The sequence below is a fragment of the Phocoena sinus genome, chromosome 11 (assembly GCF_008692025.1).
Source record: "Phocoena sinus isolate mPhoSin1 chromosome 11, mPhoSin1.pri, whole genome shotgun sequence".
In the NCBI taxonomy this organism is placed as follows: Eukaryota; Metazoa; Chordata; class Mammalia; order Artiodactyla; family Phocoenidae; genus Phocoena; species Phocoena sinus.
The window spans coordinates 76,740,078-76,767,405 of NC_045773.1; the positions used below are offsets into that span (position 1 = coordinate 76,740,078).

General features: G+C 39.3%; 1 protein-coding gene across 1 annotated transcript; it reads right to left on the reverse strand.

Moving 5' to 3' along the window:
• Positions 1 to 84: 84 nt before the first annotated feature.
• Positions 85 to 26,968, reverse strand: CRISP2 (cysteine rich secretory protein 2). Its single transcript, XM_032649392.1, has 8 exons — positions 26,941 to 26,968; positions 24,416 to 24,486; positions 20,014 to 20,130; positions 18,907 to 18,994; positions 14,933 to 15,078; positions 14,124 to 14,218; positions 9,824 to 9,912; positions 85 to 212 (listed from the first exon to the last, which is right to left on the reverse strand). Exons 2-8 carry the CDS (start codon positions 24,482 to 24,484, stop codon positions 85 to 87), a joined length of 732 nt encoding a protein of 243 aa, XP_032505283.1. The 5' UTR covers positions 24,485 to 24,486; positions 26,941 to 26,968.
• Positions 26,969 to 27,328: the final 360 nt, after the last annotated feature.

Genomic DNA, 27,328 nt, shown 5'->3' on the forward strand with positions numbered 1-27,328 from the left:
TGCCTACAATTTCCCTCTTGGTATGTGTCAACTAAATGATGCAGATTTTCTCCACTTAGTCCTGCACAGTGCAAATTGGGCATTTCAGTAAATTTTGCCTTCACATAGGCAAGTAGCCTTGCACTTTTCCTTGAGCAATTCATGTTCACAGCCAGCTGTTTTCTTCAAGGAATCACAGTTACTAAGGAGATCTTCATACTCACAAGAATTGGCTGTAACAAAAACAGATGAGTTACCTCATTATCATTTTTCTCAGTAACGACAAAACAATCCATATATTCAAAGTGTATGAGTGGGTAAGATTGGACAAACAAGTCAGTGTCACACCACAAGGGGCCTTTCACTTCTTGAGGGACATACGAGGTGCCTTAGTTGAGATCACTGATTAATCCATCACTTTTTATTTTGAACTTGGTGACATGTTTGTAAAATGAATTGACCTATTTTTCTCCCTTAGCAAAGAGAGTAAAATACCTACAGAATCTAATATGGGAGGAGCTACTACACACATAGAGCTATTTAAACTTAAATTATTTTAAGTTAGGCGAAATTAAAAATTTAGTTCCTTAATCTTACCAGCCACAGTGTTCAATGACCACGTGTGACTAGTGGCTACTTGTAAGATACATGATGATAGAGAACATCCTTATCATTTCATCCTATTGGACACACTGCCTCAGACACCAATGCTTTCTCTTTCAGGAGAAAGTAATTCCAGTGGGAAGATAGAGATGTAAAACAATGATAATATGCCTTCTTGCTTTCTAATGTTTCTTTTTTGGATGTTCTCCAGGGACCCCAAACCCAACAAATCTCAAACTAAACTCATTCTGTTACCCACAATGGATCCAAGGTGACTGTTCCCCTCCCACAATCCCAGGGGAATGGTTCCCTGACTACTCAGTCATTCAGGCCAGGAACTGAATCAATCTGAACTCCTTCTTTTCTACTTCTGACCAGCACCAACCAGCACTGGTAACAAACACTGGCTATTCTACTTCTTGTCTCTCAGCCCTGTCCATTGTTCTTCATTCATTTTCCCAGTAATGAGGTCAAGACATTCAATTTCTTTTTAATCCATGTTTTTCAATAGTTTTCTTGCTGACTTCCATCCAATAGTTTCTACTTACCATTGCTAGAAAGCTCTTTATCAAACATGATTCTGACCTTGTCACTCTTTTGCTGAAAACCTTTCAATTGAGTGTTTATTGCTAATAGGATAAATTCCAAGCTCCTTAGCTAATATAGCACTCAGCAGAGGTAGAAATATTCCATGGTTTTTTTTTTTTTTTTTGCCTTTTTGAACTCCTGTATTTTGACTTTATTTTTTTACATCTTTATTGAAGTATAATTGCTTTACAATGGTGTGTTAGTTTCTGCTTTATAACAAAGTGAATCAGTTATACATATACATATGTTCCCATATCTCTTCCCTCTTACGTCACCCTCCCTCCCACCCTCCCTATCCCACCCCTCCAGGTGGTCACAAAGCACAGAGCTGATCTCCCTGTGCTATGCAGCTGCTTCCCACTAGCTATCTACCTTACGTTTGGTAGTGTATATATGTCCATGCCTCTCTCTCGCTTTGTCACAGCTTACCCTTCCCCTTCCCCACATCCTCAAGTCCATTCTCTAGTAGGTCTGTGTCTTTATTCCTGTCTTACCCCTAGGTACTTCATGACATTTTTTTCCCCTTAAATTCCATATATATGTGTTAGCATATGGTATTTGTCTTTCTCTTTCTGACTTACTTCACTCTGTATGACAGACTCTACGTCTATCCACCTCATTACAAATAGCTCAATTTCGTTTCTTTTTATGGCTGAGTAATATTCCATTGTATATATGTGCCACATCTTCTTTATCCATACATCCGATGATGGACACTTAGGTTGTTTCCATCTCCTGGCTATTGTAAATAGAGCTGCAATGAACATTTTGGTACATGACTCTTTTTGAATTATGGTTTTTTCAGGGTATATGCCCAGTAGTGGGATTGCTGGGTTGTATGGTAGTTCTATTTTTAGTTTTTTAAGGAACCTCCATACTGTTCTCCACAGTCACTGTATCAATTTACATTCCCACCAACAGTGCAAGAGGGTTCCCTTTTCTCCACACCCTCTCCAGCATTTATTGTTTCTAGATTTTTTGATGATGGCTATTCTGACTGGTATGAGATGATATCTCATTGTAGTTTTGACTTGCATTTCTCTAATGATTAATGAAGTTGAGCATTCTTTCATGTGTTTGTTGGCAATCTGTCTATCTTCTTTGGAGAAATGTCTATTTAGGTCTTCTGCCCATTTTTGGATTGGGTTGTTTGTTTTTTTGTTATTGAGCTGCATGAGCTGCTTATAAATTTTGGAGATTAATCCTTTGTCATTTGCTTCATTTGCAAATATTTTCTCCCATTCTGAGGGTTGTCTTTTGGTCTTGTTGATGGTTTCCTTTGCTGTGTAAAAGCTTTGAAGTTTCATTAGGTCCCATTTGTTTATTTTTATTTCCATTTCTCTAGGAGGTGGGTCAGAAAGGATCTTGCTGTGATTTATGTCATAGAGTGTTCTGCCTATGTTTTCCTCTAAGAGTTTGATAGTTTCTGGCCTTACATTTAGGTCTTTAATCCATTTTGAGCTTATTTTTGTGTATGGTGTTAGGGAGTGATCTAATCTCATACTTTTACATGTAGCTGTCCAGTTTTCCCAGCACCACTTATTGAAGAGGCTCTCTTTCTCCACTGTACATTCCTGCCTCCTTTATCAAAGATAAGGTGACCATATGTACGTGGGTTTATCTCTGAGCTTTCTGTCGTGTTCCATTGATGGATCTTTCTGTTTCTGTGCCAGTACCATACTGTCTTGATTACTGTAGCTTTGTAGTATAGTCTGAAGTCAGGGAGCCTGATTCCTCCAGCTCCATTTATCGTTCTCAAGATTGCTTTGGCTATTCGGGGTCTTTTGTGTTTCCATACAAATTGTGAAATTTTTTGTTCTAGTTCTGTGAAAAATACCAGTGGTAGTTTGATAGGGATTGCATTGAATCTGTAGATAGCTTTGGGTAGTAGAGTCATTTTCACAATGTTGATTCTTCCCATCCAAGAACATGGTATATCTCTCCATCTATTTGTATTATCTTTAATTTCTTTTATCAGTGTCTTATAATTTTCTGCATACAGGTCTTTTGTCTCCTTAGATAGGTTTACTCCTAGATATTTTATACTTTTTGTTGCAATGGTAAATGGGAGTGTTTTCTTGATTTCACTTTCAGATTTTTCATCATTAGTGTATAGGAATGCCAGAGATTTCTGTGCATTAATGTTGTACCTGCTACTTTACCAAATTCATTAATTAGCTCTAGTAGTTTTCTGGTAGCATCTTTATGATTCTCTATGTATAGTATCATGTCATCTGCAAACAGTGACAGCTTTACTTCTTCTTTTCTGATCTGGATTCCTTTTATTTCCATTTCTTCTCTGATTGCTGTGGCTAAAACTTCCAAAACTATATTGAATAAGAGTGGTGAGAGTGGGCAACCTTGTCTTGTTCCTGATCTTAGTGGAAATGCTTTCAGTTTTTCACCATTGTGGACGATGTTGGCTGTGGGTTTGTCATATATGGCCTTTATTATGTTGAGGAAAGTTCCCTCTATGCCTACTTTCTGCAGGGTTTTTATCATAAATGGGTGTTGACTTTTGTCGAAAGCTTTCTCTGCATCTATTGAGATGATCATATGGTTTTTCTCCTTCAATTTGTTAATATAGTTTATCACATTAATTGTTTTGCGTATATTGAAGAATCCTTGCATTCCTGGAATATATCACACTTGATCATGGTGTATGATCCTTTTAATGTGCTGCTGGGTTCTATTTGCTGGTATTTTGTTGAGGATTTTTGCATCTATGTTCATCAGTGACATTGGCCTGTAGTTTTCTTTCTTTGTGACATCCTTGTCTGGTGTTGGTATCAAGGTGATGGTGGCCTCGTAGAATGAGTTTGGGAGTGTTCCTCCCTCTGCTATACTTTGGAAGAGTTTGAGAAGGATGGGTGTTAGCTCTTCTCTAAATGCTTGATAGAATTCACCTGTGAAGCCATCTGGTCCTGGGCGTTTGTTTGTTGGAAGAGTTTTAATCACAGTTTCAATTTCAGTGCTTGTGATTGGTCTGTTCACATTTTCTATTTCTTCCTGATTCAGTCTTGGCTGATTGTGCCTTTCTAAGAATTGTCCATTTCTTCCAGGTTGTCCATTTTATTGGCATAGAGTTGCTTGTAGTAATCTCTCATGATCTTTTGTATTTCTGCAGTGTCAGTTGTTACTTCTCCTTTTTCATTTCTAATGCTATTGATTTGAGTCTTCTCCCTTTTTTTCTTGATGAGTCTGGCTAGTGGTTTATCTATTTTGTTTATCTTCTCAAAGAAACAGATTTTAGTTTTATTGATCTTTGCTATTGTTTCCTTCATTTCTTTTTCATTTACTTCTGATCTGAGTTTTATGTTTTCTTTCCTTCTGCTGACTTCGGGGTTTTTATGTTCTTCTTTCTCTAATTGCTTTATGTGCAAGGTTAGGTTGTTTATTTGAGATGTTTCCTGTTTCTTAAGGTAGGATTGTATTGCTATAAACTTCCCTCTTAGAACTGCTTTGCTGCATCCCATAGATTTTGGGTCGTCGTGTCTCCATTGTCATTTGTTTCTAGGTATTTTTTAATTTCCTCTTTGATTTCTTCTGTGATCACTTTGTTATTAAGTAGTGTATTGTTTAGCCTCCATGTGTTTGTATTTTTTACAGATCTTTTCCTGTAATTTATATCTAGTCTCACAGCGCTGTGGTCAGAAAAGATACTTGAAACAATTTCAACTTTCTTAAATTTACCAAGGCTTGACTTGTGACCCAAGATATGATCTATCCTAGAGAATGTTCCATGAGCACTTGAGAAAAATGTGTATTCTGTTGTGTTTGGATGGAATGTCCTATAAATACCAATTAAGTCCATCTTATTTAATGTATCATTTAAAGCCTGTGTTTCCTTATTTATTTTCATTTTGGATGTTCTGTCCATGGGTGAAAGTGGGGTGTTAAAGTCCCCTATTATGAATGTGTTACTGTCGATTTCCCCTTTTATGTTTGTTAGTATTTGCCTTATGTATTGAGGTGCTCCTATGTTGGGTGCATAAATATTTACAATTGTTTTATCTTCTTCTTGGATCAATCCCTTGATCATTACGTAGTGTCCTTCTTTGTCTCTTCTAATAGTCTTTATTTTAAAGTCTATTTTGTCTGATATGAGAATTGCTACTCCAGCTTTCTTTTGGTTTCCATTTGCATGGAATATCTTTTTCCATCCCCTTACTTTCAGTCTGTATGTGTCTCTATGTCTGAAGTGGGTCTCTTGTAGACAACAAATATATGGGTCTTGTTTTTGTTTCCATTCAGCCAATCTGTGTCTTTTGGTGGGAGCATTTAGTCCATTTACATTTAAGGTAATTATCGATATGTATGTTCCTATTCCCATTTTCTTAATTGTTTTGGGTTCGTTATTGTAGGTCTTTTCCTTCTCTTGTGTTTCTTGCATAGAGAAGTTCCTTTAGCAGTTGTTGTAAAGCTGGTTTGGTGGTGCTGAACTCTCTCAGCTTTTGCTTGTCTGTAAACATTTTAATTTCTCCATCAAATCTGAATGAAATCCTTGCTGGGTAGAGTAATCTTGGTTGCAGGTTTTTCTCCTTCATCACTTTAAATATGTCCTGCCAGTCCCTTCTGGCTTGCAGAGTTTCTGCTGAAAGGTCAGCTGTTAACCTTATGGGGATTCCCTTGTGTGTTATTTGTTGTTTTTCCCTTGCTGCTTTTAATATGTTTTCTTTGTATTTAATTTTTGACAGTTTGATTAATATGTGTCTTGGCATATTTCTCCTTGGATTTATCCTGTATGGGACTCTCTGTGCTTCCTGGACTTGATTAACTATTTCCTTTCCCATATTAGGGAAGTTTTCAACTATAATCTCTTCAAATATTTTCTCAGTCCCTTTTTCTCTTCTTCTTCTGGAACCCCTATAATTCAAACGTTGGTGCGTTTAATATTGTCCCAGAGGTCTCTGAGACTGTCCTCAGTTCTTTTCATTCTTTTTTCTTTATTCTGCTCTGCAGTAGTTATTTCCACTATTTTACCTTCCAGGTCACTTATCCGTTCTTCTGCCTCAGTTATTCTGCTATTGATCCCATCTAGAGTATTTTTAATTTCATTTATTGTGTTGTTCATCATTGTTTGTTTCATCTATAGTTCTTCTAGGTCCTTGTTAAATGTTTGTTGCACTTTGTCCATTCTATATCCAAGATTTTGGATCATCTTTACTATCATTATTCTGAATTCATTTTCAGGTAGACTGCCTATTTCCTCTTCATTTGTTAGGTCTGGTGGGTTTTTATATTGCTCCTTCATCTGCTGTGTGTTTTTCTGTCTTCTCATTTTGCTTATCTTACTGTGTTTGGGGTCTCCTTTTTGCAGGCTGCAGGTTCGTAGTTCCCGTTGTTTTTGGTGTCTGTCCCCAGTGGCTAAGGTTGGTTCAGTGGATGGTGTAGGCTTCCTGGTGGAGGGGACTAGTGCCTGTGTTCTGGTGGATGAGGCTGGATCTTGTCTTTCTGATGGGCAGGTGCACGTCTGGTGGTGTGTTTTGGGGTGTCTTTGGGCTTATTATGATTTTAGGCAGCCTCTCTGCTAATGGGTGGGGTTGTGTTCCTGTCTTGCTAGTTGTTTGGCATAGGATGTCCAGCACTGTAGCTTGCTGGTCATTGAGTGAAGCTGGGTGCTGGTGTTGAGATGGAGATCTCTGGGAGATTTTCAGCATTTGATATTATGTGGAGCTGGGAGGTCTCTTGTGGACCAGTGCCCTTAAGTTGGCTCTCCCACCTCAGAGGCACAGCATTGACTCCTGACTGCAGCACCAAGAGCCTTTCATCCACACGGCTCAGAATAAAAGGGAGAAAATGTAGAAAGAAAGAATTAGTAGAAGTAGAAAGAAAGAAAGAAAGAAAGGAGGGAGGGAGGAAAGAAGGAGGGAAGGATGAAAAAAAGAAAGAAAGAAGATAAAGTAAAATAAAATAAAGTAAGATAAAATATAATAAAGTTATTAAAATAAAAAATAATTATTAAGAAAAAACAATGGACGGATAGAACCCTAGGACAAATGGTGGAAGCAAAGCTATACAGACATAATCTCACACAGAAGCATACACATACACTCACAAAAAGAGGAAAAGGGGAAAAAATCATAAATCTTGCTCCCAAAGTCCACCTCCTTAATTTGGGATGATTTGTTGTCTCTTCAGGTATTCCACAGATGCAGGGTATATCAAGTTGATTGTGGAGCTTTAATCCGCTGCTTCTGCAGCAGCTGGGAGAGATTTCCCTTTCTCTTCTTTGTTCTCACAGCTCCCAGGGGCTCAGCTTTGGATTTGGCCCCGCCTCTGCGTGTAGGTCGCTGGCTCAGGCTGGGCGGGGGGGCGGGGGAGGGAGGGGCATGAAGTGCGGGGCGGGCCTGCGGCGGCAGAGGCCGCCATGATGTTGCACCAGCCTGAGGCACTCCGTGCGTTCTCCCGGGGAAGTTGTCCCTGGATCCCGGGACCCTGACGGTGGCGGGCTGCACAGGCTCCCCGGAAGGGGAGTGTGGATAGTAACCTGTGCTCACACACAGGTTTCTTGGTGGCGGCAGCAGCAGCCTTAGCGTCTCATGCCCGTCTCTGGGTTCCGCTGTTTTAGCCGCGGCTCGCGCCCGTCTCTGTAGCTCCCTTAAGCAGCGCTCTTAATCGCCTGTCCTCGCGCACCAGGAAACAAAGAGGAAAGAAAAAGTCTCTTGCCTCTTCGGCAGGTCCAGACTTTTCCCCGGACTCCCTCCCGGCTAGCCGTGGCGCATTTACCCCCTGCAGACTGTGTTCACGCCGCCAAGCCCAGTCCTCTCCCAGTGCTCCGACTGAAGCCTGAGCCTCAACTCTAAGCCCCGCCCGCCCTGGCGGGTGAGCAGACAAGCCTCTCGTGCTGGTGAGTGCCGGTCGGCCCTGATCCTCTGTGCAGGAATCTCTCTGCTTTGCCCTCCACACCCCTGTTGCTGTGCTCTCCTCTGCTGCTCCGAAGCTTTCCCCCTGCGCCACCCGCAGTCTCCTCCCGCGAAGGGGCTTCCTAGTGTGTGGAAATCTTTCCTCCTTCACAGCTCCCTCCCACTGGTGCAGGTCCCGTCCCTATCCTTTTGTCTCTGTTTATTCTCTTTTCTTTTGCCCTACCCAGGTACGTGGGGGGTTTCTTTCCTTTTGGGAAGCCTGAGGTCTTCTGCCAGTGTTCAGTAGGTGTTCTGTGGGAGTTGTTCCACGTGTAGATGTATTTCTGGTGTATCTGTGGGGAGGAAGGTGATCTCCGCGTCTTACTCTTCCGCCATCTTCCCGGAAGCCTATTCCATGTTTTTTTAGCTGATTTTTTTCCTTTAGTTAATTTATAGTTTTGACATCATCAGTATTCTGAATTATAGCTCTATAATTCAGTAAGAAAGAATGCTGACTAAAGGTGAATGCATTTGAAAGGTAAAAATCTCAGGGAATGAGTCAACTCTATTGTTCATAATAATTTTTTTTTTTTTTTGCGGTACGCGAGCCTCTCACTGTTGTGGCCTCTCCCGTTGCGGAGCACAGGCTCCGGACGCGCAGGCTCAGTGGCCATGGCTCACGGGCCCAGCCACTCCGCGGCATGTGAGATCCTCTCAGACGGGGGCACAAACCCGTGTCCCCCGCATCGGCAGGCGGATTCTCAACCACTGCGCCACCAGGGAAGCCCCATAATAATTTTAATAAAAGTATCCCAACTATAAAAAACCAACAGCTATTTTTACTTCAGATCATGACAGGTTTAGAAATGACACATATGACATTTTATTCCCTCCTTTTGCAACAATATCTTTATGGATTCTATGAACCCATATCATATACAGGTTGGACTTTGTCATTAAAAATGTGCACAAAACCATGAGTAAATTATAGGGCAAGTGATCATTTATTATGTTGATCACCATGCTTCCAATTATACTTTAGAAAAAAAATGCAGTACTCAGCATGAGGAACTCATTTGCACAAAAGAAACATTCAGTTTGCCTGTATAGACTGAGACACAATGTGGTCTCACATCCTTAGATTTATACATTTTTATGCTTTCAAAATACTACCTTTGGTGTAATGATACTAACGTTGATGAAATTATCAGAAGCATGAATGTATAGTTATTAATGAGCTCTGCGACGTCACAGAAACAAATGGATGCTAGATGTTTCATTATCTTACATATGGTAATATAGGCATACCTCATTGTGTTGCATTTCACTTTACGGTACTTTGCAGATATTGTGTTTTTTACAATTGAAGGTTTGTGGCAACCCTACATTGAGCAAGCCTATTGGTGCAATTTTTCCAAAAGCATTATTTTTAATTTCATGTACATTGTTTTTTTTTTTAGACATAATACTATTGCACACTTCATAGACTACAGTATAGTGTAAACATAGCTTTTATGTGCACTGGGAAACCAAAAATTTGTGTGACTCGCTTAATAGCCATATTTTCTCTCTTTCAGTGATTTGTAACAACGTCTCTGAGGTATGCCTGTATTCTTTTCATTACAGAGAATATGTAGGTTATTGAAATGTGTAAAATGTTTACTTAAACACACTCTGTTGGGTAATCGTTTTGTCTTGGCATAAAGATGTTATTTAAATTGGTTACTTTGGGAGATTTCTTTATCCATAAAAAGAAAATTAAACATCAGTTCTTGATTATAATAGCAAGTTAATCCCTTCAAACTTATTGCATAGTCCACTGTCGCAGTTACCAGGGCAACTGGCACAAGGTGTTCCTTGTTGGTAAGGGGTACTCTTTTTACTCACATTATTACCACTGTAATGTAAAATACACACTGTCAAATATTTTTCACTTTACTGTTTAGTTGCCAAGGGCAACATCAATCACTAAATGTATATAAGTATATATGTAACGTTTTTAGTTCTGTTAACAAATCTGAGGGGAATTCCCTGGCGGTCCAATGGCTAGGATTCTGGATTTTCACTGCTGTGGTCCCAGGTTCGACCCCTTAGGTCGGGGAACTAAGATCCCACAAGCCGCACCACCAGGCCAAAAAAAAAACCAAAAAAAAACTACAAAACAAATCTGAAAAATTACAATCCCCCACATGTAATTTACGTAACATCCAAATTAAGGAAATACTTCACACACATCGACCCATCTCCTTGACTCTACTTCTTCATGCTGGGTAGCTACATTGGCATAACTAGTCTAAAGCATCCAGATAACTTCTTTGCAGCAATACACTTTTCATCTCCCAGTAGACTTGGTCAGATTGGTAAGGCCGTGCCCCGCAGAGAGCTGGCTAGGGATAAATATATCACTTTGAGAGATGGGGAAAGATCCTGGGGGCAGGAGGTTGCAGTACGAAAAAGAATACTCAATGTTGCAATATAATTTTATATTTGAAAGAGGATAAATACCCTAATTCTTCTAATATGAACTAGGGACAGTAAAGCTCCAATATATATATTTTTAATTTCGAGATGGCATTGTGCTATTTAACTAGTTTGTGGTGTGTGTATTTGTGGGTCAGGGAGAGCTGGGGAAGGTTTATGAGTTTCTAGAGGTAGTGCGTGATTTTTATGTTTACCGAAAAAGGAAAGTGAGATTAAAAAGTTTTGATAAACGCCAATAGCCTGGGTGTAGTCAATTACAGTGACTAACTTGTAACTCATCGATGATGATTATCCTATTGGCTGTTAAATTTATCTAATTCATCAGAAAACACATGGGAATGCAAGTCTCAGTAGTGTCAAGGGAGGCAAGGACCCAAAGTGATGTATTTGAATCTGTCTTCCTGCATAGAACATGGCTGTCCATGTGGTAGCCCTTGGAAAGATTGTGACGTAGACACAAAAGTGTTCTGGAGGTGCTGTCACTCCCGCTTTCCTCATTATTCACTTCAGCTCTCACTCCAGATGCCTGGTTCCCGATGCCTCCCCTCTCACAGCCAGGCAGTGAGTTTGGATGCATTCTCCAAGGATCTATCAATTTTTTTATTAAGTTATACTTGACACACAATATTCTATTAGTTTCACGTGTACAACATAGTGGTTTGATATTTTTATACATTATGAAATCACCACAGTAATTCCAGTTACCATCTGTACATCTCTTGTGGTTTGATGGATTCCTTTAGTGTTAGCTTTGGACTTCTTTTTCATTATTTTTTGTGTATCCATTGTAGGTTTTTATTTTGTACTTAACATGAGGTTCATATATATCAGTCTGTATCTATAGCTGTTTTAAGCTGATAGTCACTTAAGTTCAAAGGCTTTCTAAAAGCACTAAATTTTTACTACCCCCATCTGTTTTATGATTTTTATGTCATATTTTACATTTTTTTACCTTGTGTAGTCCTTCACTACTTGTTGCAGTTACAATTGATAGTAGCACTTTTGTCTTTTAAACTTCATACTAGCTTTTTAAGTGGCTGATCCACTGCCATTACTATATATTTGCCTTTACCAGTGAGATTTATTCTTTCATATGTGTTTTCTGTTTCTAGTTGTGGCCTTTGCTTTTCTGCTTAAAGAAGACCCTTTAACATTTCTTGTAAGGCCAGTTTAGTGATGATGAACTTTTTTAGTTTTGCTTGTCTGGGAAACTCTTTATCTATCCTTCAATTTTGAATGATAACCTAACCTTGCTGAACAGAATATTCCAGGTTGTAAGCTTTTTTTGTTTTTGTTTTTTCAGAACTTTAAATATATCCTACCACTCCCTTCCAGCCTATAAAGTTTCTCCTGGAAACCAGCTGATAGTCTTATGGGGTTTCTCTTTTGTGTGATTAGTTGTTTTTCTCTTGTTGCCTTAAAAATTTCCTCTTTAACTTTTGCCATTTTAATTATGTCTTGGTATAACTCTAGGTTCATCTTGTTTGGGACTCTCTTAGCTTCCTGTACCTGGATGTCTGTTTCCTTTTTCAGGTTAGGGAAGATTTCTGGCATTATTTTTTTTAATGTTTTCTGTTCCTTTCTCTCTCTTATCTTTCTGGGACCCCTAGCTGTTGGTAGCTTGCTGTTGTCCCAGAGGTACCTTAAACTCTCCTCATTTAAAAAAAAATTCTTTCTTCTTTTTGCTGTTCTCATTGGGTGATTTTTCACTATTCTATCTTCCAGATCGCTTATCTGTTCTTCTGTATCATATAATCTGCTATTGATTCTCTTGAGTGTATTTTTTATTTCAGTTCCTATATTCTTCATTTCTGATTGGTTCTTTTATTTTTTAAGTCTGCTGAAATTCTTATTGTGTTCTTCCATTATTCTCCCTAGTTCAGTGAGCATCCTATAACCATTTCTTTGAACTCTATCAGGTAAATTACTTATCTCCATTTCATTAGAGTTTTTTCCTGTGGTTATATTCTGTTCTTTCATTTGGAACATATTCCTGTCTCCTCATTTTGTTTGAATTTTGTTTTTATTATTATTAAAAAAATTTTTTATTGGAGTATAATTGCTAAATTTTGGGTTTTTTTCTATGATTTAGGCTAAACAGCTACTGCTCTCGGTCTTGAAGGAGTGGCCTTGTGTAAGAGCATCCCTTGTGACTGCTTGTGACTGGTGGCTTTAGCAGAACAGCTTGAGCTGGAATGGGCCAGGCTAGAGGAAGTCCCTGGGGAGCACTGTGCTTACGGCTGCCTTGGTGGGATGGCTAGGGCTGCAGCTGGGGAAGGTGTGTACTGGGGGGAGTCCCAGGGGGACCAAACAATGGTGCTCGCTGGTGCCTTCGACTCTGGGGAGGGCTCCAGCAGTTCCCTGTTCATTTGGAAGAAGCTCTCAGGTTAGTAGATGGATTTTCCTTCTGAATAGTCTGAATGCTTTTTAAATTGCTGGGTTTTTTTTTTTGCTGTGTCCCAGGGCAGGTGAGTCTGTTCTCAAGCCCCTCAGCTATATACCTCCTACTGCAGATCACTAAAATGGGGGTGGGGTTCCCATGGATACAGTGTTTCCATCTTTCCTACTAATTTCTATGTGGTCCTTCTATCTGCAGAAGCTGTTAAATCAGCTTTGGGGGCAATTTCTTTATATGTAGGTGTAGATTCAGTGTGTGCATGGGAGGAGGTGAGCTCAGGGTCTTCCTAGGCCCGTGTTATCCTTCCCCAAATGACCTATCTATTCTTTCTACTAAACTCTAATAGCTGTTTTCAGGAAAATGACTTTGGAGGTCATATTTCTCAAACTGGAGACCCATATCCCTGGGTCATCTATAGTACCAAATAAATCCTATATGAGGCTTCGTTTGGGGCCTCCCTGCCTGTAGTGGTAAAGAACTTCACATTTTAAAAGAAATTAAGACTAGCAGATATGTTGAGGTTAGGTCTTTAGTTTATCCATAGGATTTGTTGTGGAGAACTTAAAACGTTTTGCTTAATGAAAGAGCATGTTTCCTGTTACAAATAAAGACTGTAAGGAATTGTTCATTATGGAGTTCTTGGTGAAAACTTCTGAGAAACAAAAGCTTAAGATGTTTCCTTTTTCTGGACTCTAACATATATTAAAGATCTCTTGAAAAACCTTTGAGACCCAGAAGAATGAATCATTTCTGATGATAATAACGTATATGGTTTTCAAGATAAGTAAGAATAGGAACGTTTCAGCAGAAAGGGCTGAAATCACAATTTACTATCCCTTATTTTCCACTCCACTACTGCCTCTTGCTTAACCATCAAGCTTCCACCCACCTAGGGTGTGAAATTAGTGAGAACTGATGACATCAAGTCTAGAGAAATGCATATTACACATGCCCAGAGAATAACCTTGAGCCCTGGGGAAAGGCAATTGAGAGAAAAGACATGACTTCATAATTGAGGAAAGAGAGTTTCAGATTTTACTCTTGGAAATGAGAACGTGGTCTCTTCTCTGATAAGTTGAAGGTATCTTACCTTAAGCAGTATTTCCAAAGGTTTATCCCTTCTCTTTATTAAAATATGCTTTTTTATTTTGATTGGGTAAATGTAAGATTATTTTAAAATATTAAATTGCCGATGGAATTATTGGTATTAAACTTTAGTATATACTTACGCAGGACAGTACTGGCAAACATAGTATTTTAGACTCTCCTGATTGGGACAGTAGGCAATTCCACATCCAACACGGAAAGATGAGTACCAAACAAGCTACAAATGCATAAGGAAATATGTAAGAGCACATTAAGGAAGAGGGGAAAACAAATAATAGCAAATGTAAAACAAAAAAGTGATTCTTGGCACTTCCTTGGTGGTGCAGTGGTTAAGAATCCATCTGCCAATGCAGGGGACACGGGTTCCATCCCTGGTCCCGGAAGATCCCACATGCCTCGGGGCAACTAAGCCCACGTGCCACGACTACTGAGCCTGCATGCTACAACTACTGAAGCCCACGTGCCTAGAGCCCATGCTCCACAACAAGAGAATCCACTGCAATGAGAAGCCCGCACACTGCAGTGAAGAGTAGCCCCCGCTCACGACAACTAGAGAAAGCCTGTGTGCACCAACAAAGACCCAACGCAGCCAAATATTTAAAAAGAAAGAAAAAAAAGTGACTTATAGTTTGTAGCCGTACACCTTATGGAAATATTTAAATTACTGAAACAAAGTCACAAACTTTAAAAATATTAAATTTCATGTATCCATTTATAATGTTGGAAAAGTACAGGGTGTACTTCCCTGCCAAGAATTTTGCAGCCCATGGAAAAAAAAAGACAACAGTTCTAGATGAAATACCAGCCAAACGCCAGGACTCTATCATACTCAAGCCCTTCCCCCAGATTGAACATTGGTGTTGGTCATCATTTGGAGAAGCTTTCTCTGTTAGAGCATTTGTGGCAGAAGTTTTTCATTTGTTCTGGTTGCCTGGGTATAATGTCCAACAATTGCACTGGAGCTCTTTGGTCCTGCACCATAGACAAAATTGTGGTGTTCTTGAAACCAGCTTTGGATTGCATCTGACCAGGCAGTAGGGTCACTTGACATGTAGAGATTCTCACCACATTTTGTACCTAAGTGTGAACAGATCATTCATGAAGAAAACAAAAAAGCATGCCGTGGCAAGAGAAGTCAACTACATGAACACAAGGATGTTGCCCTTCAAACTCAGTGCCTGTATTTGCTAACTGTTAATACATGAAAAAGATGCTTCCATTCCTGTAAAGCTGAATAGAAGACAGATCTACCTAGCCCACTGGGCTGGCCACAATATGCAAACTTCGAATAGGTTGAGAAGAATTTATTCTAACAAAGACCTACTGTGTAGCACAGGGAACTATACTCGATATCTTGTAATAACCTATAATGGAAGTGAATGTAAAAATATATATATATATGTATGTTTGAATCACCTTGCTGTACCCCTGAAGCTATCACAACATTGTAAATTAACTATATTTCAATAAAAATCAAAACCAAACCAAACAAAATCCTTCTCCCTGTGGATTGTCAAAGATGCATTCTTTTTCATGCTAAATTCTTTACAGGTATAATGTGTGTGCTCTCAGCTTTGTATTGTTAGCGTACGAAAGGCAACAACCAAATTTTATTTTTTCTCTCCTCTTACCCACCCTCAGCAGAGATTTTTCACATATAGGAGCCAGAATAAATATTTATGATTATGAATTTGCATAAACTTTGAAAAAAAAGGTTTACGGGCAGTCTTTAAGAGTCCCAATCAAGAGTCAACTGACATCAGGAAGGTGTTCAAAACTTGTAGCTCTTCCCTTAATCCATGAGTCATAATGTCACAATGTGACATTATAGTTATTTAATGTTATATAACTTACAGTTATAACTCTCTGAGGAGAGTTATATATAACTTACAGTTATATTATAACTTACAGTTATAACTCTCTAAGGAGTCATAATGTCTCCTCAGAGAGTTAGGCAGGAAGGACCTTGCAGAGGGTGACATCAGCAGAATGGTGAGGTAGGAAGCCCTGGACTCTCCTTTCCCCAATACACACACTGATTCAGCAACAATTCACGAACAAATTGCCCTTGTCAGAAATCCAAAAACAAAACCAAAGGCTTCCTGACCCTGAGGGATATGAAACCAGACTCACTGAAGCCTCTAGGGAGATTGGAAAACCCTCTTGCGAGAATCCCTACCCTCAGCACCGTGCTATACAATCAGGAAGAGACCCTCTAACTCCCAGCTTCTCCAGGGGAGGGAAAGAGTTGGCTCATGTGTCCAGCAACCCCACGTTTCCAAGGGGACACCCCAGAGGGCTGGCTTCTGTCTTGCTAGTCTTGGAGGTGGTGAGTGGAGATGGTGTTTGGGCTGCTAGACACCATAACTCCTCCCTCTGGCTCAGCACAGAGCAAGCAAATGAAAAATCCTTTCATTGTTTTCCTTTCTCCCCTGGGAGGCAGAGTTGATCAATGTGTCCAGTGGTCCAGTTTCTCTGGGGCTACCCAAAGAACTGGCATGTTTCTTGCCAGTCCTGGAGCGCAATCTTGTTTCCTGGGGGACAACTGAGATGGCAGTTTGGATTGGTAGATGCCATAGCCCTTCTCCCCAGCTCAGCACAGAGCAAGCCGACAAAAACCACAGCTGCCTGCTTCTCCCTGGAGAGGGAAGAAGCTGGTTTGGTCATCTGATGCCACACATTTTCCAGAGGCTGCCTGAAGGACTGGCTCCTGACTTGCCTGTTTTGGAATGCTATCAAGACCTAGCATAAGCTCGCTGCCTGCGGCTAGTGAGAACAGAGACAGATATTTGGGGTGGCAGTTGCCATAGCCTCCCTTCCTGGTTCAGCACAGAGTGAACAAACAAAATACTCCAGCTCTTAGCCTCTCCCTGGGGAGGGAAAGAATTGGATGGACTGTCAAGAGATCCATCTTTTCTGGGGGCTGCCTGAGGAAATGACTTAAGAATCTTCCTTGAGCAAAATGGACTTGAACAGCATTTCTCCAAAGAAGATGTACAAATGACCAACAGGTATATGAAAAGGTGCTCAATGTCACTAATCATCAGAAAAAGGCAGATCAAAACCACAATGAGATATAACCTTACACCTGTCAGGATGTCTGTTCTCAAAAAACAAAAGACAGCAAGAGAAATTGGAATTCTTGTACGCTGTTGGTGAGAATAAAACCTGGTGTAGCTGTTATAGGCAACAGTAGGGAGGTTCCTCAAAAAATTAAAAGTAGAGCTACAAAATGATCCAGCAATTCCACTTCTGAGTATTTATCCAAAAGAATTGAAGTCAAGATCTTGAAGAGATATTTACATTCTCATGTTCACTGCAGCACTATTCATGATAGCCAAGATGTGGAAATGACCTAAATGTCCATCAGCAGATGAACGGATAAACAAAATGTGGTATATAAACACAATGGAATATCATCCATCCTTAGAAAAGAAGGAAATTCTGCAACATGCAGCAACATGAATGAACCTTGAGGATATTTTGCTAAGTGAAATAAGCTAGTCACAGAAAACGAGTGCCTGATTCTATCAGTATGAAGTATCTCAAATAGTCAAATTCATAGAATCAAAGAGTGGAATGGTGGTTGCTGGGCTGGGGGGAAGGAGGAATGGGGAGTTACTAATCAATGGGCATAAACTTTCTGGTAAGCAAGATAATTTCTAGATATCTGATGGACAGCATGGCACCTACAATCAACAATATTGTATCGTACACTTAAACATTTCTTGAGAGGGTAGATTTCATGTTAAGTGTTCTTAGCAGCATAAAATTTTTTAAAAACAAAACAAAAAAAAGGTGTTCTTACCACAGTAAAATTAATTTAAAGAAGAAAGAAGTGCCTTGAGGTCCAGAAACGTTACCCTTTTCAGCCCTCTCTTAATATTTACGTTTTGGTGACTTGAAATATAATGTTTACGTGCTGCTTAAAGAAAGTATAAAATGTTTTTGGATATCTCCTTTAATAAGGAAAGACAGAAACTTAGAAACTAACAGTAGACTTGGATCTTTAAGACCATTTGTTCCAATGTTCTACTGAACACAGTCGCCTCCTGTTGTAACTTCATCATAATGTTTGCATCAACAATATAAACAAGAACAATTCTACTGAAATGACAGGTAAGTTATTCACTACCTTTAAATTGGGCGTACCTATGTGTATATCATGCTTGATAATGTAAAACATTTTATGTAAGGTTTGTGAATACAAGTTTTTTTTCTCTCATGGCTTTTATGATCCTTGGTAAGATACGTCTTCACGTTTTTTCGAGTCTAATATATTATTCTATGCATTATAGGTACACAGTCTATAAAAAATACTTGAAAATTTGTTATCAAAACTTTAAAAAATGAATCAACACACCCAAAATATTCATCCTGATTAAAAAAAACTTAAATATTTTTAGAGTAAAATTCAGGAACAGTTCAACATATTTTAACACATTTTGTGAATGCAAAATAATCTAATTTCAAAACACCATACAGCTACACAATATCACAAAAAGGGCAAAGGGTGAGAAATCAGGAAGCCTGGTTAACTTTCCAGTATATGATACTCCTACCAGTTGTGTTCTTGCATAATTCATTCCTTCCACATCCTTACTTTTTAATCTTTAAAATCGGGAAAATGATTATGCATGACCTGTTCACCATGAGCTCATCAAGAGGAACAAATGAGATGCTGCTTAAGAAATAATTTGCATAATGTAAATAATCAACAAGCATGAAATAGTACTTATCGTATCTCTCTCTATACAGATACTTTAATTTTAAAAGTACAGCCATGTAAGCAACATTTATTCACAAAGTCTTCTGATTACAATGCCCCAGAATGGTCTATCCTATTTTATTTGTCTAATATTTTATTTGCTCATTTATTCAACAAACATTGACTCATTTACATACTGGTTTTCCAGTCACCTGGATTACTGTGTTCTAAAGTGCACTTGTTTGCCCACTTCTGAGCATTTGCTGTTGCTTCTCTGCTCCATTCCTAAATGTCGCAAGAAAAACAAAATACACAAAGATTCAACTCCAATGAAGTATATGCTTTAAAATCTGATTGGTAGGCTGATTTGCATTACTTTAAAACTTCTGTAGATGTATTATCTAATTGTCATTGGTATTAAAGTACCTTTTTGTTTGTGTGTATGTGTGTGTGTGTGTCTTTATCTGTCCCAGTGCCAATTTCCACACAAAGACAAGTCCACAGGTATGTCTAACGAGAGAAATACCTAATATATTATCTGACTATGATAGCGTAGCAGCCACACCTAAGATTTTTAATAATGTTGCTGCTCTAAATACTAACATGTGAGACAGTCTGACTATATTTCAGTAGTAATACGCTGACCTAGTTTATTGCCAATTCCATTTGTAGCCCACTGTGTCCACATGGGAGATGTCTAGCTTTTATGGACTATTCCCTGGGAAATGGGCTGTTATTTACCCTAAATGGCATTGATCCTGAAGGATAGGAGATTTCTTATTTTCGACTAGGGAAGATAGTGAACCAAAAATGTAACACCTTCACATTTTTTTTTTTTTTTTTTTTTTTTTTTTTTTTGCGGTATGCGGGCCTCTCACTGTTGTGGCCTCTCCCGTCGCGGGGCACAGGCTCCGGACGCGCAGGCCCAGCGGCCACGGCCCACGGGCCCAGCCGCTCCGCGGCACGCGGGATCCTCCCGGTCCGGGGCACGAACCCGCGTCCCCTGCACCGGCAGGCCGACTCTCAACCACTGCGCCACCAGGGAAGCCCACACCTTCACATTTGATGTCTGAAGATCTGGCTTCTAAATTCTGCCTTCCCAGCTTAAGAGCCCTGTAATCTTGACAAGTTGTTTAACTATTATAAAGGAAAATTCATTTCTGCCCTGCCCATGACAGAGCTAAATGAAGTAGAAAAATAGAGACAGAACTTTGTAAGCCACAAGAGTCTTAAGAGATGCCAGTTAGCTGCCGGCTCTTACCACTGCTGGTTCACACCACTTTATTTATATTCTTGCTTCTTACCATCTTTAGCGTGTTGCTGGCAGGTGGAGAGACTGATTTCCTTAGTTCATTGTGTTTATTTACAATCTCTCTTTGGACTTGCATTTGAGTGGTTAACAGCGCAGTAAAGGATGGATCCTACAGGGAAATAAAATTAGGGTTTTTTTTTTAAACATTTTTGAAAATTGCATTTAAGAGTGAATAAGTTAATTCAAGGGCTCTGAGATGACTTTACAAAGTGTTCAGTTCAAGCCACTATGAGTTGTTAAGCACTGTCAATGAACTGAACCAAGGCAACGACAAATAGGAAAAAAGTAGTTTGAAGTTTTGAGAATGGGAATGGAATTCACGGCATGACAAATTAAAAACTCCTCTGAGGCCGCAAATGCCAATTTCTAGTTTCAAGGGAACTCTCAGTGTGATTTTTCTAGACATACAAGTGATAATGTTTTATATTTTATAATATTGTGTACAAAGGTGTACAATAAGAACATGAAGACAGATTCATCCACATTCAATCAGGCTGCAGCAGTGGGGTAAGAGCGGACCTCAAGACTCATCGTAGACTTTAAGGGGAACTTTGACCTGACATGGTATCTGTTTTTAGAGAAAGAATATATTTAGAAGGTATTTAGAGAAAGAATGTTGAGGTTCAGTTGAAGTGCATTCAGTATTCTAGTAAAATGATTCTACCTGTTTTATTTTTTTAACATCTTTATTGGAGTATAATTGCTTTACATTGTTGTGTTAGTTGCTGCTGTACAACAAAGTGAATCAGCTATATGCATACGTATATCCCCACATCCCCTCCCTCTTGCATCTCCCTCCCACCCTCCCTGTTCCACCCCTCTAGGTGGTCACAAAGCACAGAGCTGATCTCCCTGTGCTGTGGGGCTGCTTCTCACTAGCTAACTGTTTTACATTTGGTAGTGTATATATGTCCATGCCACTCTCTCACTTCATCCCAGCTTACCATTCTCCCTCCCTGTGTCCTCAAGTCCATTCTCTATGTCTGTGTCTTCATTCCTGTCCTGCCCCTAGGTTCTTCAGAACCATTTTTTTTAGATTCCATATATATATGTGTTAGCATACGGTATTTGTTTTTCTCTTTCTGACTTCACTCTGTATGACAGACTCTAGGTACATCCACCTCATTACAAATAGCTCAATTGCGTTTCTTTTATGGGTGAGTAATATTCCATTGTATATATGTGCCACATCTTCTTTATCCATTCATCTGTTAATGGACACTTAGGTTCCTTCCATGTCCTGGCTATTGTAAATAGAGCTGCAGTGAACATTGTGGTACATGACTCTTTTTGAATTATAATTTTCCTTAGGGTATATGCCCAGTAATGGGATTGCTGGGTCATATGGTAGTTCTATTTTTAGTTTTTTAAGGAACCTCCATACTGTTCTCCATAGTGGCTGTATCAATTTACATTCCCAACAACAGTGCAAGAGGGTTCCCTTTTCTTCACACCCTCTCCAGCATTTATTGTTTGTAGATTTTTTGATGATGGCCATTCTGACTGGTGTGGGGTGATATCTCATTGCAGTTTTGATTTGCATTTCTCTAATGATTAGTGATGTTGAGCATCCTTTCATGTGTTTGATGGCAATCTGTATATCTTCTTTGGAGAAATGTCTATTTAGGTCTTCTGCCCATTTTTGGATTGGGTTGTTTGTTTTTTTGATATTGAGCTACATGAGCTGCTTGTAAATTTTGGAAACTAATCCTTTGTTATTTGCTTCATTTGCAAATATTTTCTCCCATTCTGAGGGTTGTCTTTTCATCATTTTATGGTTTCCTTTGCTGTGCAAAAGCTTTGAAGTTTCATTAGGTCCCATTTGTTTATTTTTGTTTTCATTTCCATTTCTCTAGGAGGTGGGTCAAAAAGAATCTTGCTGTGATTTTTGTCAAAGAGTGTTCTTACTATGTTTTCCTCTAAGAGTTTTATAGTGTCTGGCGTTACACTTAGGTCTTTAATCCATTTTGAGTTTATTTTTGTGTATGGTGTTAGGGAGTGCTCTAATTTCTTTCTTTTACATGTAGCTGTCCAGTTTTCCCAGCACCACTTATTGAAGAGGCTGTCTTTTCTGCATTGTATATTCTTGCCTCTTTTATCAAAGATAAGGTGACCATATATGCGTGGGTTTATCTCTGGGCTTTCTATCCTGTTCCATTGATCTATATTTCTGTTTTTGTGCCAGTACCATACTGTCTTGATTCCTGTAGCTTTGTAGTATAGTCTGAAGTCAGGGAGCTTGATTCCTCCAGCTCTGTTTTTCTTTCTCAAGATTGCTTTGGCTATTTGGGGTCTTTTGTGTTTCCATACAAACTGTGCAATTTTTGTTCTAGTTCTGTGAAAAATGCCATTGGTAGTTTGATAGGGATTGCATTGAATCTGTAGATTGCTTTGGGTAGTAGAGTCATTTTCACAATGTTGATTCTTCCAATCCAAGAACATGGTATATCTCTCCATCTGTTTGTTCCATCTCTCATTTCTTTCATCAGTGTCTTATAGTTTTCTGCATACAGGTCTTTTGTCTCCTTAGGTAGGTTTATTCCTAGATATTTTATTCTTTTTGTTTCAATGGCAAATGGGAGTGTTTCCTTAATTTCTCTTTCAGATTTTTCATCATTAGTGTATAGGAATGCAGGAGATTTCTGTACATTAATTTTGTATCCTTCTACTTTACCAAATTCATTGATTAGCTCTAGTCGTTTTCTGGTAGCATCTTTAGGATTCTCTATGCATGGTATCACGTCATCAGCAATAAGTAACAGTTTTACCTCTTTTCCGATTTGGATTCCTTTTGTTTCTTTTTCTTCTCTGACTGCTGTGGCTAAAACGTACAAAACTATGTTGAATAATAGTGATGAGAATGGGCGACCTGTCTTGTTCCTGATCTTAGTGGAAATGGCTTCAGTTTTTCACCATTGAGAATGATGTTGGCTATGGGTGATTCTACCTGTTATAGGTAGATTTTATAGGGTCGCTCAAAAGACCCCATTTAAAAAATCTCCAAGGCCATTTGGAGGGAGCAAAGCCATCCAGTGAATGGACTATTGCTGACTTTGTTCCTTTTAGAAACAGAAATATAATTGATAAGGTATTAAATCAGTTGCTGATATTTTTGGTGTATCTTTGTGTGTGCGTGTGTGTGTGTGTGTGTGTGTGTGTGTGTGTGTGTTGGGGGGGATGGGTCCTAAACCTGGAGGTGGAGTAGGGTGTGTGAATTGCTCCCACAAGGTCTAGCAATTTGATAGCCTAAATTTACACAAAAGGCTGATGTTACATGAGCAAGATTTTTAAAAAAAATCAATTTATTTATTTGTAATTTTTGGCTGTGTTGGGTCTCCATTGCAGTGTGCAGGCTTCTCATTGTGATGGATTCTCCTGTTGCGGAGCTTGGGCTCTAGGCGTGCAGGCTTCAGTAGTTGTGGCACGCGGGCTCAGTTTCTCTGTGGCATGTGGGATCTTCCTGGATGAACCCGTGTCCCCTGCATTGGCAGGCATATTCTTAACCACTGTGCCACCAGGGAAGTCCCAGCATGAGTAAGATTTTGAAGTGTAAGTCTGAATAGACAGGGTCCTTGGTTGATCTTCTCCTGACACCTTGGAATAAGTCATTCTCTGCTCCCCCAATACTGAGTCCCCTTCAAAGCTCTGCAAATACTGTGAACATAGGTCTGACCACATTTTATCACCATGATCTCATTGCGCATCCATTTCTCCTGCCTACTTGTACGTTCCTAAGGACAGGGGCCAATACTGAATGAAAAATAAATCCAATGGCACGTATCTTTATAAGAGACACAAGAGGAGAAGGTGATGTGAAGATGGAGGCAGAGATTTCAGTGATGTAGCCACAAGCCAAGGATTGGTGGAAGCCACCAGAAGCTGGGAAAGGGACATGGAACAGACTCCCTCCTAGATCCTCCAGAGGGAGCATGGCCCTGCTGATACCTTGATTTCAGACTTCTGGTCTCCAGAACTGTGAGAGAATAAATTTCTATTGGGCTAAGCCACCAAACTTGTGTTAATTTCCTACAACAGCCCTAAGGACCTAATGCATTAATTTTCCAAAATATCATGTACTCCATATAAAAATAATGCAATATGTTTCTTTTTTTGGACTAAATCTTTGAAATCTGGTGTGTAATTTATACCTACAGCACATCTTGTTTTGGAAAAGCCACATTTCAAGTCTTTAATAGCCATGTGTGACAGATAGCTGCTGTACTGGACTGCTCATCCTTGAACTTTCATCTAGATAATTACGTTAAGTGCTCTGAGCTACCAAGGAGTACTCTGTGATGTACTAGACACTCTCATTACTTCCGCTCTCAAAGTGCCTTGCCATCCCACAGAGCTGCCTGGATAGCTCTGGAAAGATTTTTCCACTTTAACCTTACCTTTGCTTCGGTGGGGAAAGATGGTAGCAGCACAGCAGCCAGAAACAGCACAACTGGGAGTGAAGCCATTGCTAGGAAGTAAGTCAAAGAGAACAAAGGTCTACATTGAAACATGTAGTACATGGACCTCTAACTAGGAGGGAAGAACTAATGTAATGATCTTGGTTATCTCAAAGGAGCCGTGATTCCCAAATTTATAAGTAATGTAACAAGAGAGGACTGTCATATGGTGCCAGTAGAATCATAATAGAACCAACCTTGTCTCTGATAGGGACAATAAAAAATAAGCTGAAGAACTTGACTGTTGCACTTGAATTATACCTATAAAGGTGAGGGGCACACCACTTCTTTCTGCCCACTTCTATTGCTCCTAAGCCCATCAGAAAGAAAATATGGAAGAAAACAGATTTCGCCACAGTTAATTAGGATCTTGCATTGATTATTCATTTCAATTTTAGGGCAAAGTTTATTTTCAGTGTATACCATTTCTTAGTTCTTTTCCTCTTGTTTATGAAAAGTAGACTTCTTGTCCTTTTATTTATACACAACTCTAATCAAGATTTCAGGGTTGTGATTACACAGAAATGTACAAATACTTTAGTAGTAGTAATTTCTCCAATGGAGGCATTAGAAGTTATGTTTATTTTATTCCTTACACTTGTCTATATTTTCAAATTTCCAAGTATAGAAAAAAATACAAATAGAACTAATATATTGAAAATCTAGCCTGTTCGAATTTGCTGAATCCATGATTGGGTACAAAGGTTACTTAATATCTTCATTAATTTTTTTTTTTTTTTTTTTTTTTTTTAAATTTATTTTATTTGTTTATTTATTTTTGGCAGCATTGGGTCTTCGTTGCTGTGCACAGGCTTTCTCTTGTTGTGGCGAGCGGGGGCTACTCTTCATCGCGGTGCGTGCGCTTCTCATGGCGGTGGCTTCTCTTGCTGTGGAGCACAGGCTCCAGGTGCGCGGGCTTCAGTAGTTGTGGCACGCAGGCTCAGTCGTTGTGGCTCATGGGCTCTAGAACACAGCCTCAGTAGTTGTGGTGCACAGGCTTAGTTGCTCTGCAACTGGCATGTGGGATCTTCCTGGACCAGGGCTCGAACCCATGTCCCCTGCATTGGCAGGTGGATTCTTAACCACTGCGCCACCAAAGAAGTCCCTTCATTAACTTTTTAAAAGACACTCAGCATTGGGTTGCCCACATTGTGCTTTCTCAATGTGTCAAAAAATCCTTGCTCCTTTAGATGAAGCAAAAAGAACATGAAGTTTAGGAAGCATTCATATTCTCTTCCCCACCATTCATCATATAAAAATTACTCACTTTGTAAATTAAAGGAATACTGCCTAGATTAACTGTCTTCCTATGCAATTGCTACCCCCAAATTCTTGGAGGAAAAGAAAATTCTAAACTATTTATCTGCAGTACTTCTCAGGCCTTATTGATGTGTAAATAGTGGATAGTTGGTACCTCTTCCATGTATTGCCTTTCTTCTCAATAGTGTGATTAGCAAAGGGAGAGGAATGAACATTTACTGACAGTGTAGGGCAAAATACAATGTCTAATTTCACTCTCTTACCTTCGCAGGTATGGTGGTGTTTTACCGATGAAGGAATTGAGGCCTATAAGAGTTAATTAACCTATGCCAATGGTAAGTTCTTTTATTTATTTATTTATATTTATTTATTTTGGCTGCGTTGGGTCCTCGTTGCTGCGTGCGGGCTTTCTCTAGTGGCCTCGAGCAGGGTCTACTCTTCATTGCGGTGCGTGGACTTCTCATTGCGGTGGCTTCTCTTGTTGTGGAGCACGGGCTCTAGGCGTTTCCATAGTTGTAGCACACAGACTCAGTAGTTGTGGATCGCGGGCTCTAGAGCTCAGGCTCTGTAGCTGTGGCACACGGGCTTAGTTGCTCTGTGGCATGTGGGATCTTCCCAGACCAGGGCTCAAACCCGTGTCCCTTGCATTGGCAGGCAGATTTTTAACCACTGAGCCACCAGGGAAGTCCTGGTAAGTTCTTACGTAATGGCAGAAATTAACCTTCAACCAATTATGATGTCCAAATCAATGCACATTGAAAGGAAAACATAGTTTCAACTGGGAAAATCAAACATTTTGTAGCTCAATGGAGACACTCTATCCTTATTTTAACAATTCCTGTGTTAATATACAACAGTATACAGTATGTTCATAGTAAAAATCACTAACATGGAAGAATATACAGTATATACAAATTGTCATATTTTACATTGTTTTCTATTCAATATAGTTCTAGTATACTTGTTTCAAAATCATAAACACGGGAACTATTTCTATTATCCATTTTAGAATGAGATGTAAAAAATGCATTTGTTTCAACTTGACATAGTGAGAGTAGAATTAATTCAAGATCACTGTCTCAATAACTATCCATAAAGTTCGAAAATCATGGGTACATTTGTTAAATATATAATTTTACCGTTGGCAAAATAAAAATGATTGACAAATAAAATGTTCACATTTAAATAAATGAGTTATCACTTACTGTTTGTTTTCAGAGCAGGATGAAGTATCTGCTTTGTCTGTAGGAAGAAGAAAGGTACAGAGAAGGTTAGAGCACAATATATATTAAATCTATTTCTGTTTTAGAAAGTTCTGGTTGTGCAAGTAAACCTAAGTCAATACAATTCCAAACCAGAATTTTTCACACCAATAGCTTCCAATTTCATTGCCAGTTATCGGACATTGTTTTTGACATTATTTGGTTCCCATGTAGCTTTTAACACAAGTAAGTAAAGCATACCCTCACTCCATCGCCAGCCCTCTTCTCTTCTGATGCAAACTAAAATCTGGATGCTGCCTTTTTGGCCTCGTATTTCTATAATAACCACTGAAGACTGGTTAATCACTGTGAAGGTAACCAAGATCCTACC

What these genes read in the sequence shown, in the direction of transcription:
- CRISP2 (XM_032649392.1), bottom strand. Translation starts at nt 24,484, where the DNA reads ATGGCTTCACTCCCAGTTGTGCTGTTTCTGGCTGCTGTGCTGCTACCA. An exon ending in CTTTCCCCACCGAAGCAAAG is followed by an intron (nt 20,131 to 24,415) that starts GTAAGGTTAAAG and finishes ATTTCCCTGTAG; the next exon opens with GATCCATCCTTTACTGCGCT. An exon ending in TCCAGGTGACTGGAAAACCA is followed by an intron (nt 15,079 to 18,906) that starts GTATGTAAATGA and finishes GTTCACACTTAG; the next exon opens with GTACAAAATGTGGTGAGAAT.